The sequence below is a fragment of the Chelonia mydas genome, chromosome 10 (genome assembly GCF_015237465.2).
Source record: "Chelonia mydas isolate rCheMyd1 chromosome 10, rCheMyd1.pri.v2, whole genome shotgun sequence".
NCBI classification, from domain to species: Eukaryota; Metazoa; Chordata; order Testudines; family Cheloniidae; genus Chelonia; species Chelonia mydas.
Genome location: NC_051250.2, coordinates 9,573,049 through 9,592,081, shown reverse-complemented (window position 1 = coordinate 9,592,081; position 19,033 = coordinate 9,573,049). Strand labels below are relative to the sequence as shown.

The 19,033-nt window shown below is 51.4% G+C and overlaps 2 protein-coding genes across 13 annotated transcripts in view; one reads left to right on the top strand and one right to left on the bottom strand.

Annotated features, from left to right (window-relative positions):
* Nucleotides 1–2,033, top strand: part of SLC29A4 (solute carrier family 29 member 4) — a 34,297-nt gene extending 32,264 nt beyond the window's left edge. Inside the window, exon 12 of the mRNA XM_037911050.2 lies at nt 1,248–2,033. Within this exon, the coding sequence (XP_037766978.1) occupies nt 1,248–1,300 (53 nt within the window). The 3' untranslated portion in view covers nt 1,301–2,033. The remainder of the gene's footprint in view (nt 1–1,247) is intronic.
* A 661-nt stretch (nt 2,034–2,694) lies between these two features.
* TNRC18 (trinucleotide repeat containing 18) overlaps nt 2,695–19,033 on the bottom strand; it is a 93,148-nt gene continuing 76,809 nt past the window's right edge. For 8 of the 12 annotated variants that reach the window (XM_037911752.2, XM_037911754.2, XM_037911753.1 and 5 more), the window contains 12 exons: nt 16,383–16,825; nt 15,196–15,360; nt 13,956–14,097; nt 12,891–13,008; nt 12,319–12,394; nt 11,639–11,747; nt 10,390–10,506; nt 9,740–9,904; nt 7,660–8,933; nt 6,575–6,811; nt 5,882–5,956; nt 2,695–5,234 (listed from right to left, as the gene is read on the bottom strand). In XM_037911752.2, the coding sequence (XP_037767680.1) occupies nt 5,028–5,234; nt 5,882–5,956; nt 6,575–6,811; nt 7,660–8,933; nt 9,740–9,904; nt 10,390–10,506; nt 11,639–11,747; nt 12,319–12,394; nt 12,891–13,008; nt 13,956–14,097; nt 15,196–15,360; nt 16,383–16,825 (3,128 nt within the window). In that variant the 3' untranslated portion in view covers nt 2,695–5,027. The remainder of the gene's footprint in view (nt 5,235–5,881; nt 5,957–6,574; nt 6,812–7,659; nt 8,934–9,739; nt 9,905–10,389; nt 10,507–11,638; nt 11,748–12,318; nt 12,395–12,890; nt 13,009–13,955; nt 14,098–15,195; nt 15,361–16,382; nt 16,826–19,033) is intronic. The other 4 variants (XM_037911755.1, XM_037911757.1, XM_037911760.1 and 1 more) reach the window with 2 other exon arrangements.

Sequence of the window (19,033 nt, the reverse complement as noted above, 5' to 3'; positions counted from 1 at the left end):
CTGCCTGGCCTTTCCTGGACACATTAACTCACTCCTTTCCCCACCTGGGGCCAAGGACAACTTTCAGTTCAGCGCCCAGGCCCCAACAGAGTTGGACACCCTGGTCTGGGGGCTGTGCTGAGTCACAGGGAGATGACAGGGACAATCCAGCCCTCCTCTCCAACAAGCCAGGGCAGCAGAACAGTTGCTAAGGGCAACCTCTCATCTTTGAGAAGGCTGGGGGTGAAGTAGTAGGGGGTTATGGTGGTGGGGGGGGAATCCATAGTGTTCTCTACCCTCCCCCATACATTACATGCAGAACACATTGGCAAAGCTGCTTTTCCATGTGCAGAAAAAAAAATCCAATTTGGCAAGTTGCTACAAATTTCCACATGCCACTGCCATCAAGACACTGCTCATGGCAAGGGGGTGAAGCCCGGTAGCTTGCCCAGTAGCATCTGGAGACACAGAGGAGAGAGGAAGCCGACCGAGAGCTTGGGCCCACGGGTTCTCTATGGTCCTATTTTCACAGAGGTGTTTGAGATGACTGAGTCCAGCGAGAGGTGCTGGACGGTGATGACCCAGCTGATGGCAGCTGCCTGCAACAAGCAGCCAACACTTGGTGTAGGGAGTAAGGGATGGGGATAAAATGCCAACGGCAGAGCAAAAATCCTCCATAAGAGGAGTTAATAGCACAGGGTCCTGGACAACGACGCCCGTTTACCAGGCATGGCTCCTCCCAAGCACACAGGGCTCAGGTTGGGAGCAGCCCAAGTTCCATTGTCTGTTACAGTGCAGACAGCATGGGTGCTTCAGGGCACGGCCCAGAAGCTGCATTAGGAGGGGTGCATATGAGAGTCTTGAGCTGGCCCAATACAGGTATATACACCAGTGTTTAGGACCCCCTGGTCTATCGGCTGCTCCGTGGTAAATCTTAGTGCATAAGCAAATACGCTGACATGGAGATACTCTGTGTCGAGACCACACCTCCATCTCCCCAAAGACAATGAGCCCAATTTTAGCCATCTTTATGAGAACACCCTCTCCATCAAGCAAAGCAATCTGTGCTGGTCCCTTGGTTGGTGTTAAAAGCACGGTTCTACACGGACAAGTGACTCAGTAAAAACGGCACCACCTCACTCAGCACCTGGCCTCCTGTGTGCATTTGAATCAGCACATACAACGGACGCCCTCAGTTAAGACACATACTTAAGGGCTTTACTGATTCAGAGCATAAACTAGCTTCTTGCTGCCTCTTACCTCTGCAGATGCAAACACCATTCGGAGGCAGCTGAGGATTCTGTTCCATATTGAAATGTAGGAAACCGTCAGACTGATGCAGTCATTCACACCTGTGCAACGGAGTGGCCTGGCTGTAACTCTTGGCATGATTTGGCCCGCAGAACCTTTATGAACGGAGTTTAGAGAAGGAAAGAGTGCAGCTTGGCTGAGATCCTACGCTGAGTCTGCAGTTGGAAGAGACCTCTCTGTTCACAAAGACTCAGGAAAGCACTTAAGCATGCGCTTCGTTTTCATTGAAGCCCATGGGACTTAAGCACATACATAAAGCACTTTCCTAAAGAGGGATGGATTCAAATGTGCGTGCGCTTCCCTGGAGCGGCACCAAACTGAACACATGGGATCAAGAAGTCAGAAACAAGCCATCAGGCCGAGGGTACCACTTCAACAGTCACTGTTCGGAGCAGGAGGGCTTTCCCTCGTGCCTCCACACAGGGAGGGAGGGGGCACAATCTAAAAGGGAGGACACGTGACTGCCCCATGTATCTCCTCTGCCCAGTGACCTCTTCCCCTGCCCTGTGCCCAGCCCGGGGCTGCCACGTTCTGCCTGTCCCATGTTCCCTGTGGCGGGGAGGGGCTCTGTCCTCCTACTGCGCCTGCCCCGACCCCACTCCCGCCGCATGGTCAGCCGCTCTCCCTGGCTCAGGCTGTCTGCTTGGGGTCGCTGCTCTGGGCTCCACAGCAGCTGCCTGAGAGAGCCTGGCTGGGGGGGTGGCAGCAGCAACCGGCTCCCTGACTGGGCTCAGCTGCCGGTGACAGGGGCCAAGCATGCAGGGGTGGGGGGTGCACTCTGGCTTGCTCTGCCCCTGTCCCGGGAGGGAGGGGGATCACAGAGTCACAGAACTGGAAGGGCCCTCAAGAGGTCATCTAGTCCAGTCCCCTGCACTCAAGGCAGGACGAAGTATTATCTAGACCATCCCTGACAGGTGTTTGTCCAACCTGCTCTTAAAAATTCCCAATGATGGGAGATTCCACAACCTCCCTACTCAAATTTATTCCAGTGCTTCACCGCTCTGACAGTTAGGAAGCTTTTCCTAATGTCCAACCTAAACTGCCCTTGCTGCAATTTAAGCCCGTTACTTCTTGTCCTATCCTCAGAGGTTAAGAACAACAATTTTGCTCTCTCCTCCTTGTAACAACCTTTTATGCACTTGATGGCCCCCTGCTGCGACCTCCCCAGCCAGGCGCTCTCAGGTAGCTGCTGCAACAGAGCAGCGACCCAGTGGCCAATCCCACCGCTTCCACTCACCACTTGGGCCTGGCTGCCATGGTGTGGTGGGGGGGGAGAGGGGAGTGGGGGGGAGAAAGACAGGGACACAACAGGACGGACTTGACCCCACATTCCCTCAGTACGCATCCCCAATCTGCAGACGATAGGTGACCACGACGACAAAAAAACCACACACAACTCTAAAAAACAGGACCAAGAAATATGCTTCATTTTTTCCAATAGACTTTTTTCTTTTTTATGAAAAACGGTCACACGGAATTCTCCAACAAACATAATGCCAAAAAAAAAAAAAAAAAATTAAAAACAAAAACAGAAAACAAAAGACAAAAACCTGGCTCTCCTTTCCTCTCGATTGTCTGAAAAATCCTTGTGTTCCATAGAAGGCATTGGGCAGTAAGTGCTTTCTATTTAACATTAGCATAAAATCTCTCTCTCTCTCTCTCTCTTTAAAATTCGCTCACACAATTTTGCTTCTATAAGTCCAGTACACTTTGTGTGTGGCTGTTTGTGTGAGCCTGTTCCCAGATCATTTACATTCACAATCCAACTGGAAATAAAAAATAATATTCTAAACGTCAGACTGTGTTCTTCTTTATAATTTCATAATTTTTTCACAGTTTTAAAAAGTTTATATTTTTATATATATATATTTATATTTATAATTAAAAAGTCAAATCCATTTAAAGACTTATAATACAGAAGGGTTTAGAGTCTTTTGGTACATTAAAACTGTACAGTTTAGAAACATTAATATCCACCAAGTCTTGGTGAGCCGTGGGCTGGAGCAGAGGTGGCCGGAGTTCAGCACCATTGTGGTTCTTTTAAAGTATGAGGGATCATCTTTTAGGGGGTGCCCCTCTGCTCTTCCCATAGAGGCTGCAAGTCTCTAGTACTCAGATAGTACCATGGCAGATAGCTAAAAATCTGTCCTTGTAAGTATCTCTCCCCTGGATGGGTGGGTCACTCTGCTCCCATCCATGCTGGAACAATCTCGCTGTCCTAGAAATATGTAGTGCGAATCGGTTAGTTGCAAAGATCAGTGCATCTCGTGAGATTTCAGTTAAGTGCAAGGACATTCCGCCATGGTCTTGTTCTGCTCCACTCCCCTGGCTCCCTGCATGCCGCCCGGAGAGGCAGGTCTGTGTATTGGTGTTTCGGGTTGCAAACCTGGCTCCCTGAAGCAGCTGCTTGAAGGCAAGTGGCCAAAGCTGAAGGCTCAGGCCTGTGAGAGATGAATGAGATGGGTGGGCCGGCTGCTTGGAGGAGGGAGACTGACTGCTCTCAATGAGCCCCGGGGTGACTGTCCACATGGACCCATTAAGCTGAATGCCTGCTCCCAATGACAGCTTGGTTCTGGCCCCCACTGTGGACATGCAGCATGCATCTCCTGCACGGAAACTCCTGGGGGCAGTTCTCATCTCATTCCTTTTGAGCAGAGAGCTGTGTGTCCTTCTGCTTAAACTGCAGGAGCCTCACACCCAGGGAGAGCGCAGCCCCTCATCTCCATGTGAAAGCCGAGGTGCTGCACCTGTGTGAAAAAGCAGTGATGGGCTATGGCCTCCTTTGAGCCGCAAGAAGGGGCTTCCTCGTTTTGAGCAGGTTGCCACAACTTCCCCATTGATTTCACCTCCTGAAGGGATATTTTTGTTCGTTACACTCCACCCCTGTGCCCTCCCTCATGGATTACAGCCCTCCCCTTTCCCTTCCTCCCTACCCCCCATTGCAGACATTTTTTCCTTTTTTGGATGAATCTACTGAGTTAATCAATTTGCTCAATGAGAGATACTGAGATTCTGTTCTCTCCTTCTACCCAACTCCTCGTAACCCAGAAGGGACATCAGTCAACAGCTCTGTGTCCGAGTGACTCCATTCCTGCTTGGCTGTCCACTCTCCATTGGGTCCCAGACAGCAGACTTAGAGGAAGGGAAGCTGATTAAAGGTGTGCCTGCTGTTTGCGCCGAGGCGCTTAAAGAGACACGGCTCCTTTCTCTTCCACCTCATACTTCCCAGAAAGGCATGTGCAGTTAGCAAGGAAGGAGCTATAAGGAAGGAGATGCAGATATCCTGAAGGCTAGTAGGTGTTCTTCCAGTCATCCTCTGACTTTTTCAGGGGGTCAAGCGACACAAAAGAAGCCTCCTCTGTTTTGATGTTATTCTGCTGGTGCAGGGATCTGAGAATCATTGACCCTCCACGAGCAGAAGGGGGAAGGAAGAAGCTGGTTAATTTTGTCTTAATTAAAACCACCCCGTTCATCCAGAAAACGATGGGGTCCAATCTCCAATGCTATCCCAAAGGCATCTTCAGAAAGTCCTATGGTTTCTTCCTCCCCACCCTAACTTTCTCTCTTCTTCTTTTGAAGACCTGTCCATAGTGCGACACAGACGTCACGAGCAGGAAAGAAATAAATCATGTTGTATGAACAGCATGTCCTCAGATTCGCCGTGCTCCTCTTCCAAAGGGAAATCGGAACTCTCCAGGCCGATGGCACATGTCCCTGAATTCCCTCTTCCTAGACAGTCAGCAGATGACTGGGACGCCATCTGTATTGAAAATCATGCCTGTCGTGGGCTCGTACGTCCCTGCTAGGTAGTACAGATCCTCACTGTCCTGGTATTTCTTAGTCTTTAGCATCTGCTCGTACTGGTCCAGACCAACCACCAGACACTTATGAGAAATGGTCTGGACATCATTTTCATCCACGTGAGAGGACTGGTACAGCGCTCGCTGCATTAGAGGAATGGGGTGGGGGGAGACAGAGAGGAAACGAGTCATTAGTGGACATGCCACACCACTTAGAACACACCCCTTTCCTACAGATTAGGTGCCCCATGCCACAGAAGGACCTGAGAGCTACACACAGGGAGTGAAAATGGTGGGATGCAGAAGGTGACATCTTGAGGTTTATTTGCTGCATCCCCACAGTGAGACAGGCCATCAAATTGAACTGTGTGAAGGGTTTTACAGTGTGACATTTCCCCAGTTTCAATCAAATCCACTGACTCGGTCGCCATCTTGCATATTTCTTAGCCTCTCTGTGAACCTCAGAATCAGTCTGGCGATATTTTGGCAGAATTTAAATGAAATAAAACAAAGATGGGCCTGAATGACAGGGCTGGTGCCAAACACCACTGAAATCCAGGGATGGTCACATATGGATCTTTGCAGGCTACCTTCCCCCTCTGTAAGATGCTCTGCCAAAACCGAGGACTTGGGGATCATGCTCATCTCAGCACAGAATTGGACCAGATCAGATCAGATGGCCTTTACCTCATTAACATTTGTTGCTCCGCTTATAAGATCAGAGCGGTCAACAACGTATCAAAAAACCTTCTCCAAGGCCTGCCCTTCTGCCATCTGCACCCCTGTCTTACCTCCATGAAGTCCTTCCTCTGGTTGGATGCCTGCAGAGTGGTAGATAGGCTCCTCCCAGATTTCTGATCCCAACGCTACACCGAGAGCAGTCAACCAGGAGAAATGGAGAGGGAGAAAAGTTAAAGCAGGCAAGTTAGTACCTTTCAAAGGCACCTCCCTCACCAGTTAAAGATGTGCATTCCCACAGCCTACACCTTGACCTTGAGTCGTCAGCTTAAACAGAGCCTGATCTTTAGAGTGACCAAGCAGCTGCAGCTCCCAGGGATGCCAACAGGAGCTGTGGGTGCTCGGCACCTCTGAACACCAGGCCCACATAGCCTTCCTGTACACCGAGGGCTTCCCTCTCACCCTTCACATGACGGCAGGAATATATCACTTTGCTCTGTGCATCCCAGGAACAAACAGAAGTTTGATGGACTCATGCAAAAGGCTGCTCGTTGTGTTTCCAAGTTGTGTCTTATAAGTATAAAAAACACTTCTCCCTCTCAAGTGGCTTTAGAAACCCCAGGTACGTCCATCCACCAACGACTTTGATCGCACAGAATCTCCATGTTCACCTTTTGCTGGTCACAAATTATATTTTGCACTTAGTAAAAAACCTATGAGTCACCCCATCCCCGACAGGATGAAGGTGTGAGGAAAGCTTTGCAGCGTGGCCATTAAACAGGGTGGGCAGTGTTGGGTTGACATACCTTCCCTTCATTGAGCTTTTTTCCAGGGTTGGTTTCTTCTGGGTGGTAAAACCACTTGACCCTGACTACCATGTTGTTCCCCCAGGACTCCCACATGCTCTGGATCCGGCCGATGTAGGGTAGGTTGGGCCGGCCAGCTGATAAGAAGACCGCGCAGTCTCCAATCCGGATGATCTCCTTGCCACGGACAATGGCCTTGTAGAACAGCTTCCTGGCCTTCCCTTTCATTCCTCGTCTCTGTGAAATTAGGAGCGCAAAGCTGAGTGAACAGAATATTAGGTACAGACCAGTCTCACTCATCCCCTCACTCTGGGATAGCTTGCGCTCCCTGCCCGCATCCCACTACGGATAATTAGAGCACCAGCAGTTATGCTTTCTTGTTGGGTCAGCCCAATGGCATGGCAAAGCAACCCAAGGACACCTCTACAGTGAGTGGGTCCAGACGAGGCATGTTACCTTGGAAAAGACACCGAGTTGCCCCCTTTTAATCACCCCCTGCTGGCCAACAAAGAGAACAGCAATGATGGCAGACATTTATCCCTTCCTGGCCAGAGTGCAAGTGACACAGCGGCAAACGTCACAAAAGAAAGCGAATGGTTAAAGGATGATCGGAGAGCCCCTTAGTGAGAAGGGAGTGGGGAGTATATAGTGACCTGATTTCAGTGGGGTGTCCACTCCCCCAGAAACAAACCAACAGCGCCAAACTTAAAGGCCTCAACACACCAAAAGATAGCGTTATCTGTTTATGGTTTCAGTACAGCTAGGAGCCAATGCTCAAGGACAGAGGGGCCGGACAGTCCCAACAGATGCACTGCAGCTGCTCCTGGAGGATCTTTCCAGATGTCTGCTGTAAATCTGCCTGAAACGTTTTTGATCTTCCTTGCTGCCTGCCTGGAGTAACCCCGGTAACAAACCAAGCTGGGAATGCACCAAAACTCACCACCAGGGGATGCCTTCGCCAGCCAGGAAGAGGGTGGGGATGAAACTGCTGGCTTGGCAGGAGAGGAGACAGAGTAGAAAGTGATGGGGATTATAAAAACACAGAGGTCACGAGCCAAAAGAACAAGCCAGAGGGCCGCGCTCACCTGGGTGGGTTTGCCAAACCACTTCCAAAGCTGCCGTGCAGGGAGGAAGGCAGCAATCTTGGGTCTGTTTTCGACCGAAGGCAGCCGCTGCCGTTTGGCAAGCTCCTTGGTGGTGGGCAGATGGATCCCCTCCCGCTTTTTGGGCCTGCTCTTGTTGCTGCTCTGCGGTTGCTTCTGCGGCGGCTGCTGTTGCTGCGGCGGCGGCGGCTTCTGGCCTTGAGGGTGAGAAGACACGCGGGATTTTCCTGCCTGCTTGGTCTGCTTCGGAGCGAGAGCCTGCTGGACTGAGGAGCTCGGCTGGGCATCAGCCGCCTCCTCATCTGAGCTACAAGAAGAGTCTTCGTCCGTGGTGGAAGAGGAGGAGGAACTGGAGCTTGATGAAGATGAGGTGGATGATGCTGATGACGAGGATGAGGAGGAGGACGAAGAAGAGCTGCTACTGCTGGAAGAGGAGGAGGAGGAGGAGGAGGAATTAGATGAAGACAGAGGGGTCGAAGCTCTGGAGCTGGTTGAGCTGCTGTCCTGAGCTTCACCTCCGTTCTTCTCAGCTTCCTCTTCACCCTCGGACTCTGAGCTGCTACCGCTGCTGTTGCTTTCAGTCTCCTCCGCTGCCGTCGCTGGGGTGGTTTTGACTTCTTGATCCTTGCCTCCAAAATTAGAAGCCGAAGATTCCCCCTCTGCTGCTTTAGCCCTTGACAATTTCTGCTTGGCTTCACTGCCCAACGCAGCGGGGTAGCCCAGCCCCAGGACACTCTTGCCATCCCTCCTGCTGGTCAGGTTTGACCCCTCCAGCATCCTCATGGCCTCCTTTGTTTTCTTCGTCTTTGGAGACATCACTCCTTCATGGTCCAGCTTGATGAGGATTTCATTGTCCAATTGCTTTCTCTGAGCCTTGGCTGTCGAACCAAACTCCTGCGACTCCTCAGCAGGCCTTCCCTTCTTGGTTTTGGTTTTCCCGGAGGGGTTGTCGTTGGAGCTGAAGGATCCCAGCGCCCCTGGGAGCTCACTGTAGGATTCCGTTCCAAGAACATTGCTGAATGCAGGAGGCTGAAAAGAAGGCGGAGGTGGGCTATGAAGTTTAGCAGAGATCTTCATTTTGCCGGCTTTATTCCGTTTTTCCTCTGCAGGTGGGGGAGATCCTCCTGCTGGATTCTGCTGGCTTTTCCTTGACCCCTTCACACTTTGCTTGCCGAGGCAGACGGTCTTCTCTGGAGCAGAAGGGATGTTTGCTGAAGAATCTCCCTGGTCTGTCTCTTCCGGCAGGACTGCTTCTTCTGGAAAGGAACAGAAAGCAGATAGACTGAGAGATGCAAATTATCACCCATATGACATTTTCTGTAAGCCAGGATGGACTCCCTCAAGTCACAATAGTTGCTGAATATTCCCTGCACATAACCCAGGAGCTGAGGCCCTGGGTGGGGAGGGGGATTTAAAGATTTCTCCTGTTCCTTCATGGCTTGCTTTTTTACCAAACTGTTCACTCCACCCAGTGACCACCTTAGCAAGGCCCTTTTTGAGTACTTAATAAATAATACAGGCCGGTATGTCTGAGGCTAACACCAATGAACTGCTGACCACTATAAAGAGGGCGCACTATGAGTTTCCACTATCGCAAACCAAGCTGAGAATGCACAATGCTATACTTACTGCTGCCCAGATACCGTGCCTTAAAATACAAGGTCAGATGGTGGCTCATTCAGTAGTATAATAGACTACCAATGGGGCCTTAGCATGAGCCAACCTCATGACACTTCTCCTGCTAGCTGTGGCCTGTGAGCAGTGCTGAGAGGGCAGCCTTAGCCTCTGGAGGCTACAGCAGGCCTCACCTCAGCCACGAGTTGCAGACACAGTGGGAGGCTGCTGGCTTTCCTAGCTCCAGGCAGAGCGCTGCATCCATAGGGAGCTCCTTTCCCTCCTCTGCAAGCTCAGCCATTGCAGCTGTTCCACCTCCCTACAGATGCAGCGCTCTCCCTGCATCTGTAGGGAGGTGGAACAGCTGCAATGCTACAAGGAATGCAACTGAAACAGTTGGCGCAAGGACTCACTGAATTGCACGTTAAAACAGGGTGAATCAACATACCAGCTTTCAGCTTGACGCTTGGCTTTCTCCCACGACCTTTGCCCTTGGCCACTGGCTCCTCTGACCCTAGTGCACTGCCCTCTTTTCCTTCCCCAGCATCCTTGCTGGACTTCCGGCTGCGGCGCTTGGTACTGGGCACCAAGAGGGCGGGGGAGGGCTCCGCACCTGTAACATCGAGTCACACAGATGAGGAATCCTGGTGTATGGCTGCCAAAACCAAACAGAACCACACCGTGCCAAACCTGCAAGTCTGAATTTTCAGCAGCAGCCATTACACAGGAGCTGGTTGCTGTCCCCAGATTTTCACTGGCACCACACAATGCCTATGAGGGATGCACATTAAGTGCTACTGGGAAATTGCCACCTACTAACGCAGAGCAGACATGGATTCACCCCAAAACCCCCAGATGGGTTCTCCTCCCAACACCCCAGCCCTAGAAAACTCAGTCCTGATCCGCATAGCTTAGGACACAATCCTGGAACAAAAACAGTTGTGAATTATCCCTGGAATCTTACGGGATAGTTCCCTAACATGGGAAGTCTCCCTTTTGAGCAGGTTTAAAAGGAGGCTTCTAGTGTCTCATAGGCAAAAAGACCAAGGCTCTGGAGGAAACCTCACACAAGAACCCAATTCAGGAGTCCAGACTTACATTGGATCTTGTAGTCAGGTGGTAGAAGCCGAATATGAGACAGGGGGATCCGGCCAGTGTCCCCATCATCAAATTCCACCGTTATCAGATCCCCATCCTCCTCCAGATCAAGGGCCCCTGTGGTTTGAGGGGAAAGAGATTAAAAAGAGAGGACTGGGAATACACACAGCTGGAGCAGTAGAGTAGAAATGGGCCAGACTCTGGCACTTGGAAGTTATGACTGTTGGTGGCAGGGCCAGTTTCAGAACCTACTATTAAGCCAGACCCATTTGGGGCGAACAGCCTGTGATGCAATTACACGCCCCACCCTCAAGCGCAAAAGTGCCCTTTCAACAGAATCATCCCAATAGTTTAACCACATGACTCCACCCCACAATTCCATTCCATCTCTTCTCACGCCTATTCACTCCTCATTTGCACTGATGTCCCTTCGTTAGGAGGCCTGTCCAATAGCCTCAGATCCATCTCTGACTGGATTTTATAACCGCCCTCGGCTATCATAGGCCGCCACTTATTCATCTTCCCTCCCAGATAAAGAATCGCTGTTTTATCCCTCTCTCCTGGTATCAGTCTCCCCAGTCTGTTAGTCATGTGCAATCCCCTCTGATGCTCTCTTCAGCTCGTGCATCTTGCACTCCAAGGGCCATGTCCCAACTGGAAGCTTTTTCAAAGCTTATGGCCACTTTCCAGGCCAGTCAACATTAAACCCCGTGACCAGGGCATCGTGGGGAAGCAGGAAGTGCTTTGCAGTCAGCTCACAGCCCTTCCTACTGCTCTCTTTCCAGGCACTTTTTACAGCTATGATTTTCAAAGAGGCTGAATGGAGTCAGGCACTCAGAGTACAATTTTCAAAAGCACCTATGTGACTTAGGCACCTACGCCCCATTGAAAGTCAGCTGGACTTAGGCTCCTATCTCACTTTTGGGCTTTTGAAATTGTTTATCCCCCCTCTCCCAGACTTCTGTTGAATTTCAATGGTATTTAAGCACCTAATTCTCTTAGGCCTCTGCAAAAATCCCAACATAAGTGAACAGTAATATTGGCCCGCAAGACAGCTTGTGATGATTACGTACCACAATGGGGCTCTTTGCAGAGTCAGACACTACTCCAAGTAAGGAATCTGGCCTGGCAGGGCAATCACTACAGGCTTTGGGGCTGCACTGTACTATTCCACTGATTCTCCTGAAGTTTTGTGCTAAGACACCCCTGGTTTGTGAGCGTAAGAGAGACAGCCATGATATGCTCTTACCTCTCACCACGGTCCCTGGGTAGAGGCAGCGGTACTGCTGACTCCAGTAGGCGGCAATTCTTGTTCCTTCAGGCAGGAATCTCACGGAGGGGGGCTTCACATCAATAATCTGTTTGGGGTGGGACAGCGACTTACTAACCCGCCTGAGGCCTCCATGATCTTCTGTCCTCCATACTAGTGTTTCAGGAGACTGGCTGTCAACAGACACTGCCGAGACCTCCCCAGGGAGGACTTCAGACTGAGCCAGGCCCAGCTGGACTTCCTCCTCCCCCAGGATTCAAAGGTGCCTCTGCTGAAGGCTGCAGAACAGGAGAGGGGCGACCTCTGTAGGAAAGGGTCACATTCCTCCCCGTGATACCATGCAGTACAGCACCGAAGACTCAAAGTCCTACAGTCCCTGGCAGGACAGGGTTAAGCCCTTGGCCCTGGTGTGTGTTCGCCCAATGCCAGCGATGGGAAGCTGAATCCACAATGCCAGGAAGGGAATTACATTTGCCGAGGCATGCAAAGCAATCTGTCTGACACCTGCTTCATGTTGATGGGGCACCCGGGGCAGGATTTGGGGGCACCACTGCAACCCGCAACTACCCACGGGACAAGGAGGGATTTTCCTTTTGCCTCCCCTATCCCTAATACGAAAGTCACGTTGCACGTGTGGAGAGTAAAATGGCCCAACTTACTGCTTCCTGCAGAAGCTGCTCCAGACAGTAGATATGGGGACGATTTCCCCTCTCCCCTTCCACCACGACTCGGTATCTGAAAACACAAGACCCCACGTCATCACAAGGTATCAAAGCTCAACAAGAAGGACCCACTGTGCCCCAATAACCCTTCTCTGGGCTTAGTTCCTTCCCCAAATCCTACCTTCTCCAAGCCCTATCATCTTCCACCTCAAAAACCGCAGTTTAGCCAAGGCTGTTTAATGGGAGGCTGCATTCTTCCAGCCGAGGAATTCACTGGTAAACTAGGGTAGCTCATTATGATAAATTCCTCCTCCCAGCCAAACACAGCTACTGCCCCCAGCTTTGCAGCTCTCAAGAAACATCTGCACCTCACCAGGATCCAGCTGTGCTGGATCACAGACCAGGTCCCAGAAACCACTGAGCAGACCCCACTGGATCTCTGGTGGAGCTGTGCACGAAGGACAGGGCAGCAATACTGTGCGTCCATACAGCCCCTGGGAGCCCCCAAAGCATGCGCTATCCCCCCGCCATAGCAGGGCTCATCAGGGAGAGGCTGCCATTTTACTCACATGTCAGGTGAGTGCACGGTCTTCACGTGTCCGGCATAGAGCAGCTTGTCATCCATGGGAATGAGGACACGCAGCCCGTCCTTCAGTTCATCTTTGTCAATGATACAGGAGCGGGGGGCTGGAGGACCATGGAGTGAGACAGGGAGTTAGCGGCTCCATTCAACACAACAGAAAGGGACAGATCCCACGAGATGAGGGTCCATTAAGAACCAGGATAGGCCACTGCACAGCTTTCAACAAGACCCGCCACTCCCACTGGCCTCAGTTAGACTGTCAGCTGTTTGGGGCAAGGGCGGCCTTTCTTTGTACAGCTCCAAGCGCAATGGGCCCCTATTCTCAGCTGGCCCCTAGGCACTTTGGTAATATAGTAATAACACCAATAGGCCAGCCAAAACCCAGCACCTCATAGAGATTTGTCTTTACCTAGAAACCCGTAGGGGTGCTTTAAAGGAGTAAGTGGGCAGCTCTTTATTGGCAGTGACCCTTGTGAGGCTCATGGATCCTAAGTCGGGGCTAACACACGGAACAAAACCAGCCATCCCTGGGCTCTAGTCGGGTGAAGGCAGATAACCCAAGAGAGGGGTCTGCATTATCATCATCTCATTCCCAGGTGAACGCAGAGCAGAGACCCTGCCTGAGTCTCCAAGCAGCCCTGCTATTGGGCCGGCTTTGCAGCTGCACGGACTGAGGCACAAGGAAGATCAAAGGACTTGCTGGTGGTCAAAATACTAGTCAGTGGTTCAAACAGGGATTAGAATTCAGCGCCCTCCTGGGACCCAGTCCTTTTCTCCAACTGCTTGTAAGCACAGCCCGCCGCAGTGACTGATGGAGCGCTCCTGCGACTGCTGGGCAAGGCAGGTCCGGCCTGTGGGGGATGCGGGGCACACCGAATGAGAGCTGTGTTCCTCATCAGAGTGGAGCTGCATCCCCTGTATAACACTGGGCAGGCTGCTCTTTATCCAGCTGGGAAAAGCTCATTCAACTCTCCCATCCATTGCTGCCAAAACACCAGGCGTGTTTAGAAAAGCTTCCCCACCCCCGACAGCTACAGCCTCCGGCTCTCACCTGGGGTAGGCGCCCGCTCTACAAGCATGCTCAGGGGGAGATTCTCGTCCTCAGAGAAGCTACTGTCTTGATTGGGCTCAAAGTCCTCTTCGGCTGCCATGCTTTCCATCAGCTTGCTAACTGCGCCGCCCTTCCCTCGGTTCTGGAGAGGGAAACAAAAGAGCCCATCAGAAACCTCGGCCACATCTGGTATCGAGCCTCAGGGCTTAGGAGCCGTTTTTAAAACCCTCCTTCCCCAGCTCTGCAGTTTCCTTTCTAAGTGACCCCCATTAAACAGGGAAGGTTCCATGTCAGGAGGCCAAAATGCAACATCCCTGCACCAGCCCTGACTCTACACCCGCCATTCTCCCTCCTGGGGTAAGTAACCTGGCCATCCAGGACATAACGCATTTAGGATGCAGACCGCCTCAGCGTGAACCACTGCAGTCAGCAGGCCCTGCCAATGCCGTACCCAAAGTGACAGTTGCCTTTTGGTAGCTCACGGAGTTCCTTGCTTTGTTTATTTGCTGTGTTTATCTCTCACTTCTGTCGTCAGCTGAATGAGGGCTCCGAGAGCCCTTTCATACATTCTAGCTGCATTTCTTGACCTGCCTGGACATTAAAAGAAATGGTGACGTGCCAGGTCTGTCAGAATAGAACCAGACAGCCGTCAGACTGGCCTGTGATACTTGTGATAAGAAACGGAAAGCATGGTGTTTCGGCTGCTGTGGCAGAGTCTGACGGTGTCTCTTATAACCTGGAACTGGTGAGGAGGGACTCCAAGGTGGCAGTTCAGTCATCACTCCCATTCAAGGAGTCTTGAACTCCTGCCCACTGGTCCAGCAACACCCCTCAATGGTGCCCTAACAGGGCCACGTTCTTCTGGGTTACAAGTGGAATTTGGTTGGCAAGTCCTGAGCTCCCTGAACTGTCACCTGGATGTACCTTCCCTCAGGCCCTAGAAGAGTCAATAGATGGTGACTAGTCTTCTACATTCATCTGAGACTTTAGGCTTCCTGACAAGAGGAGAACTTAAAAGAAATAAAGTCTGTCTTGCCCGTAGGGGTGTTTCTGTACAACCCTTCCTACCCCAGTCTCATTAGTGAGAACACTTTATAGTGCTACCAATGTCCCAGCTTCCAAAAGGATGTGTCTCTCTGTCTGTCTGTCTTCTCCCCTCACAATGTGATATGGCAGGAAGGAAGCAAAGACCCAGCTGTCTTGCTACAACCTGACTTCAATCTGTGGAGTCAACCCTCACCTCTTTCTTCACCTCCTTTGCTTTCACCTTGGCTTTACTCTTCTTGTTGGAGCTCAGGGAGTTGGCCAGGCTGACCCGGGCATCAGAGGGGGAGCTGGAGATGCCAGGGGGAGACAAGGTAGAGGAGGAGGAGCAGCAAGGGGCCTCTTTACCCTTCTTCCTCTGCTAAAAGCAAATACAAAACAACCCCCACCCATAAAAAGGTTTGATCAGTAACGCTCACTAGGCAGTTACAGGGGAAAGATGGAGCAAAGGGGAGCGTAGCAGTTAGTATTCAAACAGAGCTACGAGGAAAGACTCCAGCCACGATGGGGCAGAGCCCAAACGGGCAGCTTGCCAGACTCTTGCACTGTCTCGAGGCTCTGACTGCCTCTCTGGCACTCTGGGTTCAGCATCCACATTCCAGTGAGAGCTTTTCATTATCCCAGCCAGCACCTCCTGCTGACCAATTCTTCCTCCAGAACTGCTGGAAAAGAACCCTAGCTGATGTCGTGTCACAACTTGTCTAATTCTTCCCATAATCCAATCTGCCCAGTAACTGGGGAACGGGCCAAATTGGAGCCCAAGGAACCTAATGCTTCAGCAAACTGGTTAGCACGTGATTGGGAAGGGATCACTACTATTCCCAGAGAACGTGAGGATCTAGGATGTCACTGTGCTAAAGGCAAAGCGCCTCAAAGGCCATGTGATGGGCGAGGGAAGCAGAGGGGACCAGACCAGGGGAGACTTGGGGGTGAGACAGGAGTTTTCCCTCTGACTGCAGTACAGGGTTTCCGTGGTGGAGACAAAGCGAATTTTCCAGTCCCCAGTCTTACAATGGGGCAGAGAAAGGATTACATGGCTAGCCTGGGGGTTACTTCCTTCCCCACTGAAGTCAACGAGTTTTACCACCACTTCAGCAGGGACAGGACCTCCCCCAGAATCCCTAAACCAAGGTCCGGTATAGTCAGGCAAGAGCACTAGCCTGCTGCAGCATTAAACTGGGCAGTAGTGGATAAAGGAAGCTCCTTGATGGGCGGTGGGGAGGGTGTTTCCATGCAGCAGCAACCAGCTGCTGAGATGACATGGCCATTAAACTCACCTCTTTCCAAGTGCCTGGATCAACAGGATTAACCTCCCAGCCCCGCTCCCCTGCAAGTCAGTCATGCTCCCGGCTCTATGCCCCACCCCAGCAAAGCAGCTCCTACCTTGCTCAGCTCTTTCCTTTCCTTCCCTTTGCTCCCCTCCTTTTTGGGACTCAGCGGCGCCCCCTTCCCGCAGCGGCTGGGCTTGGAAACAGGCGTGGAGCTCGTAGGCGTGCTGGGCGTCGGCACGGACAAGGAAGTGCTGGCGTCATGGAGGAAAATGCGCTCGCTCCGGCGCCTGTTCCACAAGTCGTCGTCACTCGCCTCCAGCCCGAACTCGAAGCTCAAGTCCTTGGTGGGCTTGAATTTTTTCAGCTTCCGGCCCTTCTCTGCCCCCATTTTGGCTTTGTCAGCGCTCCCGGGGCTGGGGTCCATGTTGCTGGGTGCCTGGACGGGGGTGGCGCTGCCTTGTTCCATCAGCCCCTTTTTCCCACGCAGCAGCCCAGGGGGAGATTTCTTCCGGATCTTTATCTCACTCTCCGAGTCGGTGTATTCAAACTCCGTTCCTAAATACAAGGGGGTAGAACCATCAACGCACCACTTCAATAAGGGTGGGCTGTGTCTGACCCAGCATCCTCTGGCTTTGATGCCAGACTTTACACTTGCTCCGCAGAGCATGGCCAAAAACCCCCAAGAAAATCCGCCCTAGTTCATTGCACGGAGCCACACCAGGAAATAGAAGTGAACTCCCAAGAGGGGGCAGGGGGGCAAGAGGAGATCTCTCCTTCTCCAGTCGTTCCCCCTGAGAACACTGAGCAGCGAAGAGTAAGGAACAACCCCCACCGCGCCCACCAATGCGGCATCGCTCAGAATTAATGACCATTCCCATCACTTCCCCCTTCCTTACCTCCCAAGAGCCACATCAATCCATGTTTCCCAGCCTGCTGCCTGTGAGGTATGCCTCACCACCCCTAACTTCTCCTCTCAGTCACAGAAAAGCCTGCACTCATTTTAACAAGTTACAGACAGGGCTCAGTATGAAAGCGTTTGGTGGCTGACAGAAAACAGAAACTCCTCCGGCGGGGCAAAGGCTGACTCCCTTAATGGCCGGGCTCCTCACACAGATCCACTTGGCTATGTTGGGTTAGGATGAAATGTTTTATTAATTAAAAACCCCCAGCTTCAAGTGATGTTTTCTGATTGGCCAGTGAGAGCAGAGGGGTCCTTTTATTGGCTCGAGTAGTCACTGTAAAGTTCGGAAGAGGTAAATGATCTCTTGCACTTAGCAAATGGAAATCCCCTCCCGCTGTCCTCTTCCCTGTACCACAGCAGAGACCTGAGACACAATCTGGCTGGGGTCCTTTCTGGCCCCCATTATGGCAGTATCCGAGCACCTCACAATCTTTGAGGCATTCATCCTCCTGTGACATAAGGCAGTGCTATTACCCACACTGTACAGATGGGGAACTGAGGCATGGAGACACTATGGTGACTGGCTCAGGGTCACACAGGAAGGCTGTGGCAGAGCAGGGAATTGACCCCAGGTTTCCAGAGTCCTGAGATAACATCCTAACCTTGAGACTACCGTTCCTCCCCATCCTGACACGAACAGTTCACCCCTACCTCTAGTCCCCAGTGAAGTGTCATCAGTTCCCCCAGTTCTCCTTCTCTGACAAACACACAAACAATGAATGAAGATGCTCCAAGGCATGAAATTGGGATCAAAGTTACCCCATGTTTGCGTGAGTCACTCTCTTTAGCCTTCATTAGCTAAAGAACAATTTTTTGCCTCCCCCTCTCCGTCAGTGAGACATTCCAAACATCCTTAGGAAGAGTTCAAGGCAAAGTCAGTCAAAGCAGGCACTGGGTGAAACGAAGGATCCATTCATAGTTATGATATTAACCCTCCTTTTTATTAATACAAATTAGACAAGTTCTAGACGTTCGGGGTTTTAAGAGGGACAGGTTACGAGAACCAGTTGCGATAAATTCTTCAAGGAGGCTACTGGAACAAGCTGGCAAAAGCCTAATATAGCATGGAAATGGTGCTAAAATAAGCGGGGCTCCCAGGGAAGACATCATTTTCCATTCTGAAGCATGCCATAAATTCCATTATCAATTTAATAAATATTAATAAAAGAGTTTATAAATGGAACCTTTATAGAGCTGGCTGCCTGAGAAAGATGTCACCCTGGGGTACCTTTAGCATGGGGAGGAAAAGATGAACGTGGAAGACAGAGACTGCAGCAGACAGACATAGGGACAGAGAGACACATGTCCAGCAATCTGAGTGCATGACTGCATAAGGAGCTCCCCAGTTCCAGTCTGATAACGACACCCTCTATGGCTTTGGACAAATCACATAACTTCTCTGCCTCAGTTTCCTCATCTATAAAATGGCCTTGTTTAATTTTTCTTCTTTTTAGTTTTTTTCCCCCTCCTTCTCATTTTGTGGCTCTCCCCCCACTACACCCCACGAGAGGAAAGTGACAGGAGAGAGCTCAGGGAGACGGGCTCTCCAGGCCATACATGTTCTCGTGGCTGAGCTGAGCGCCGGGAAAGCAGAAGAGGAGAGAGCTTTTGGCTAGTGGGACACAGCCCTATTATTCGTGAGCTGCTCCCATGCTGACTGCATTCAGAGCTTCCCTGGGAACAGGGAGGAGGTGAACTGGGGCTCAGAACTTTTCCTTGTTCCAACTTCCCCTCTGTCCCGCACCAGTCTTGCACACTCTCTGTGCCCTGAAGGACCCACTAACCAGGCAGCGAAACACTGC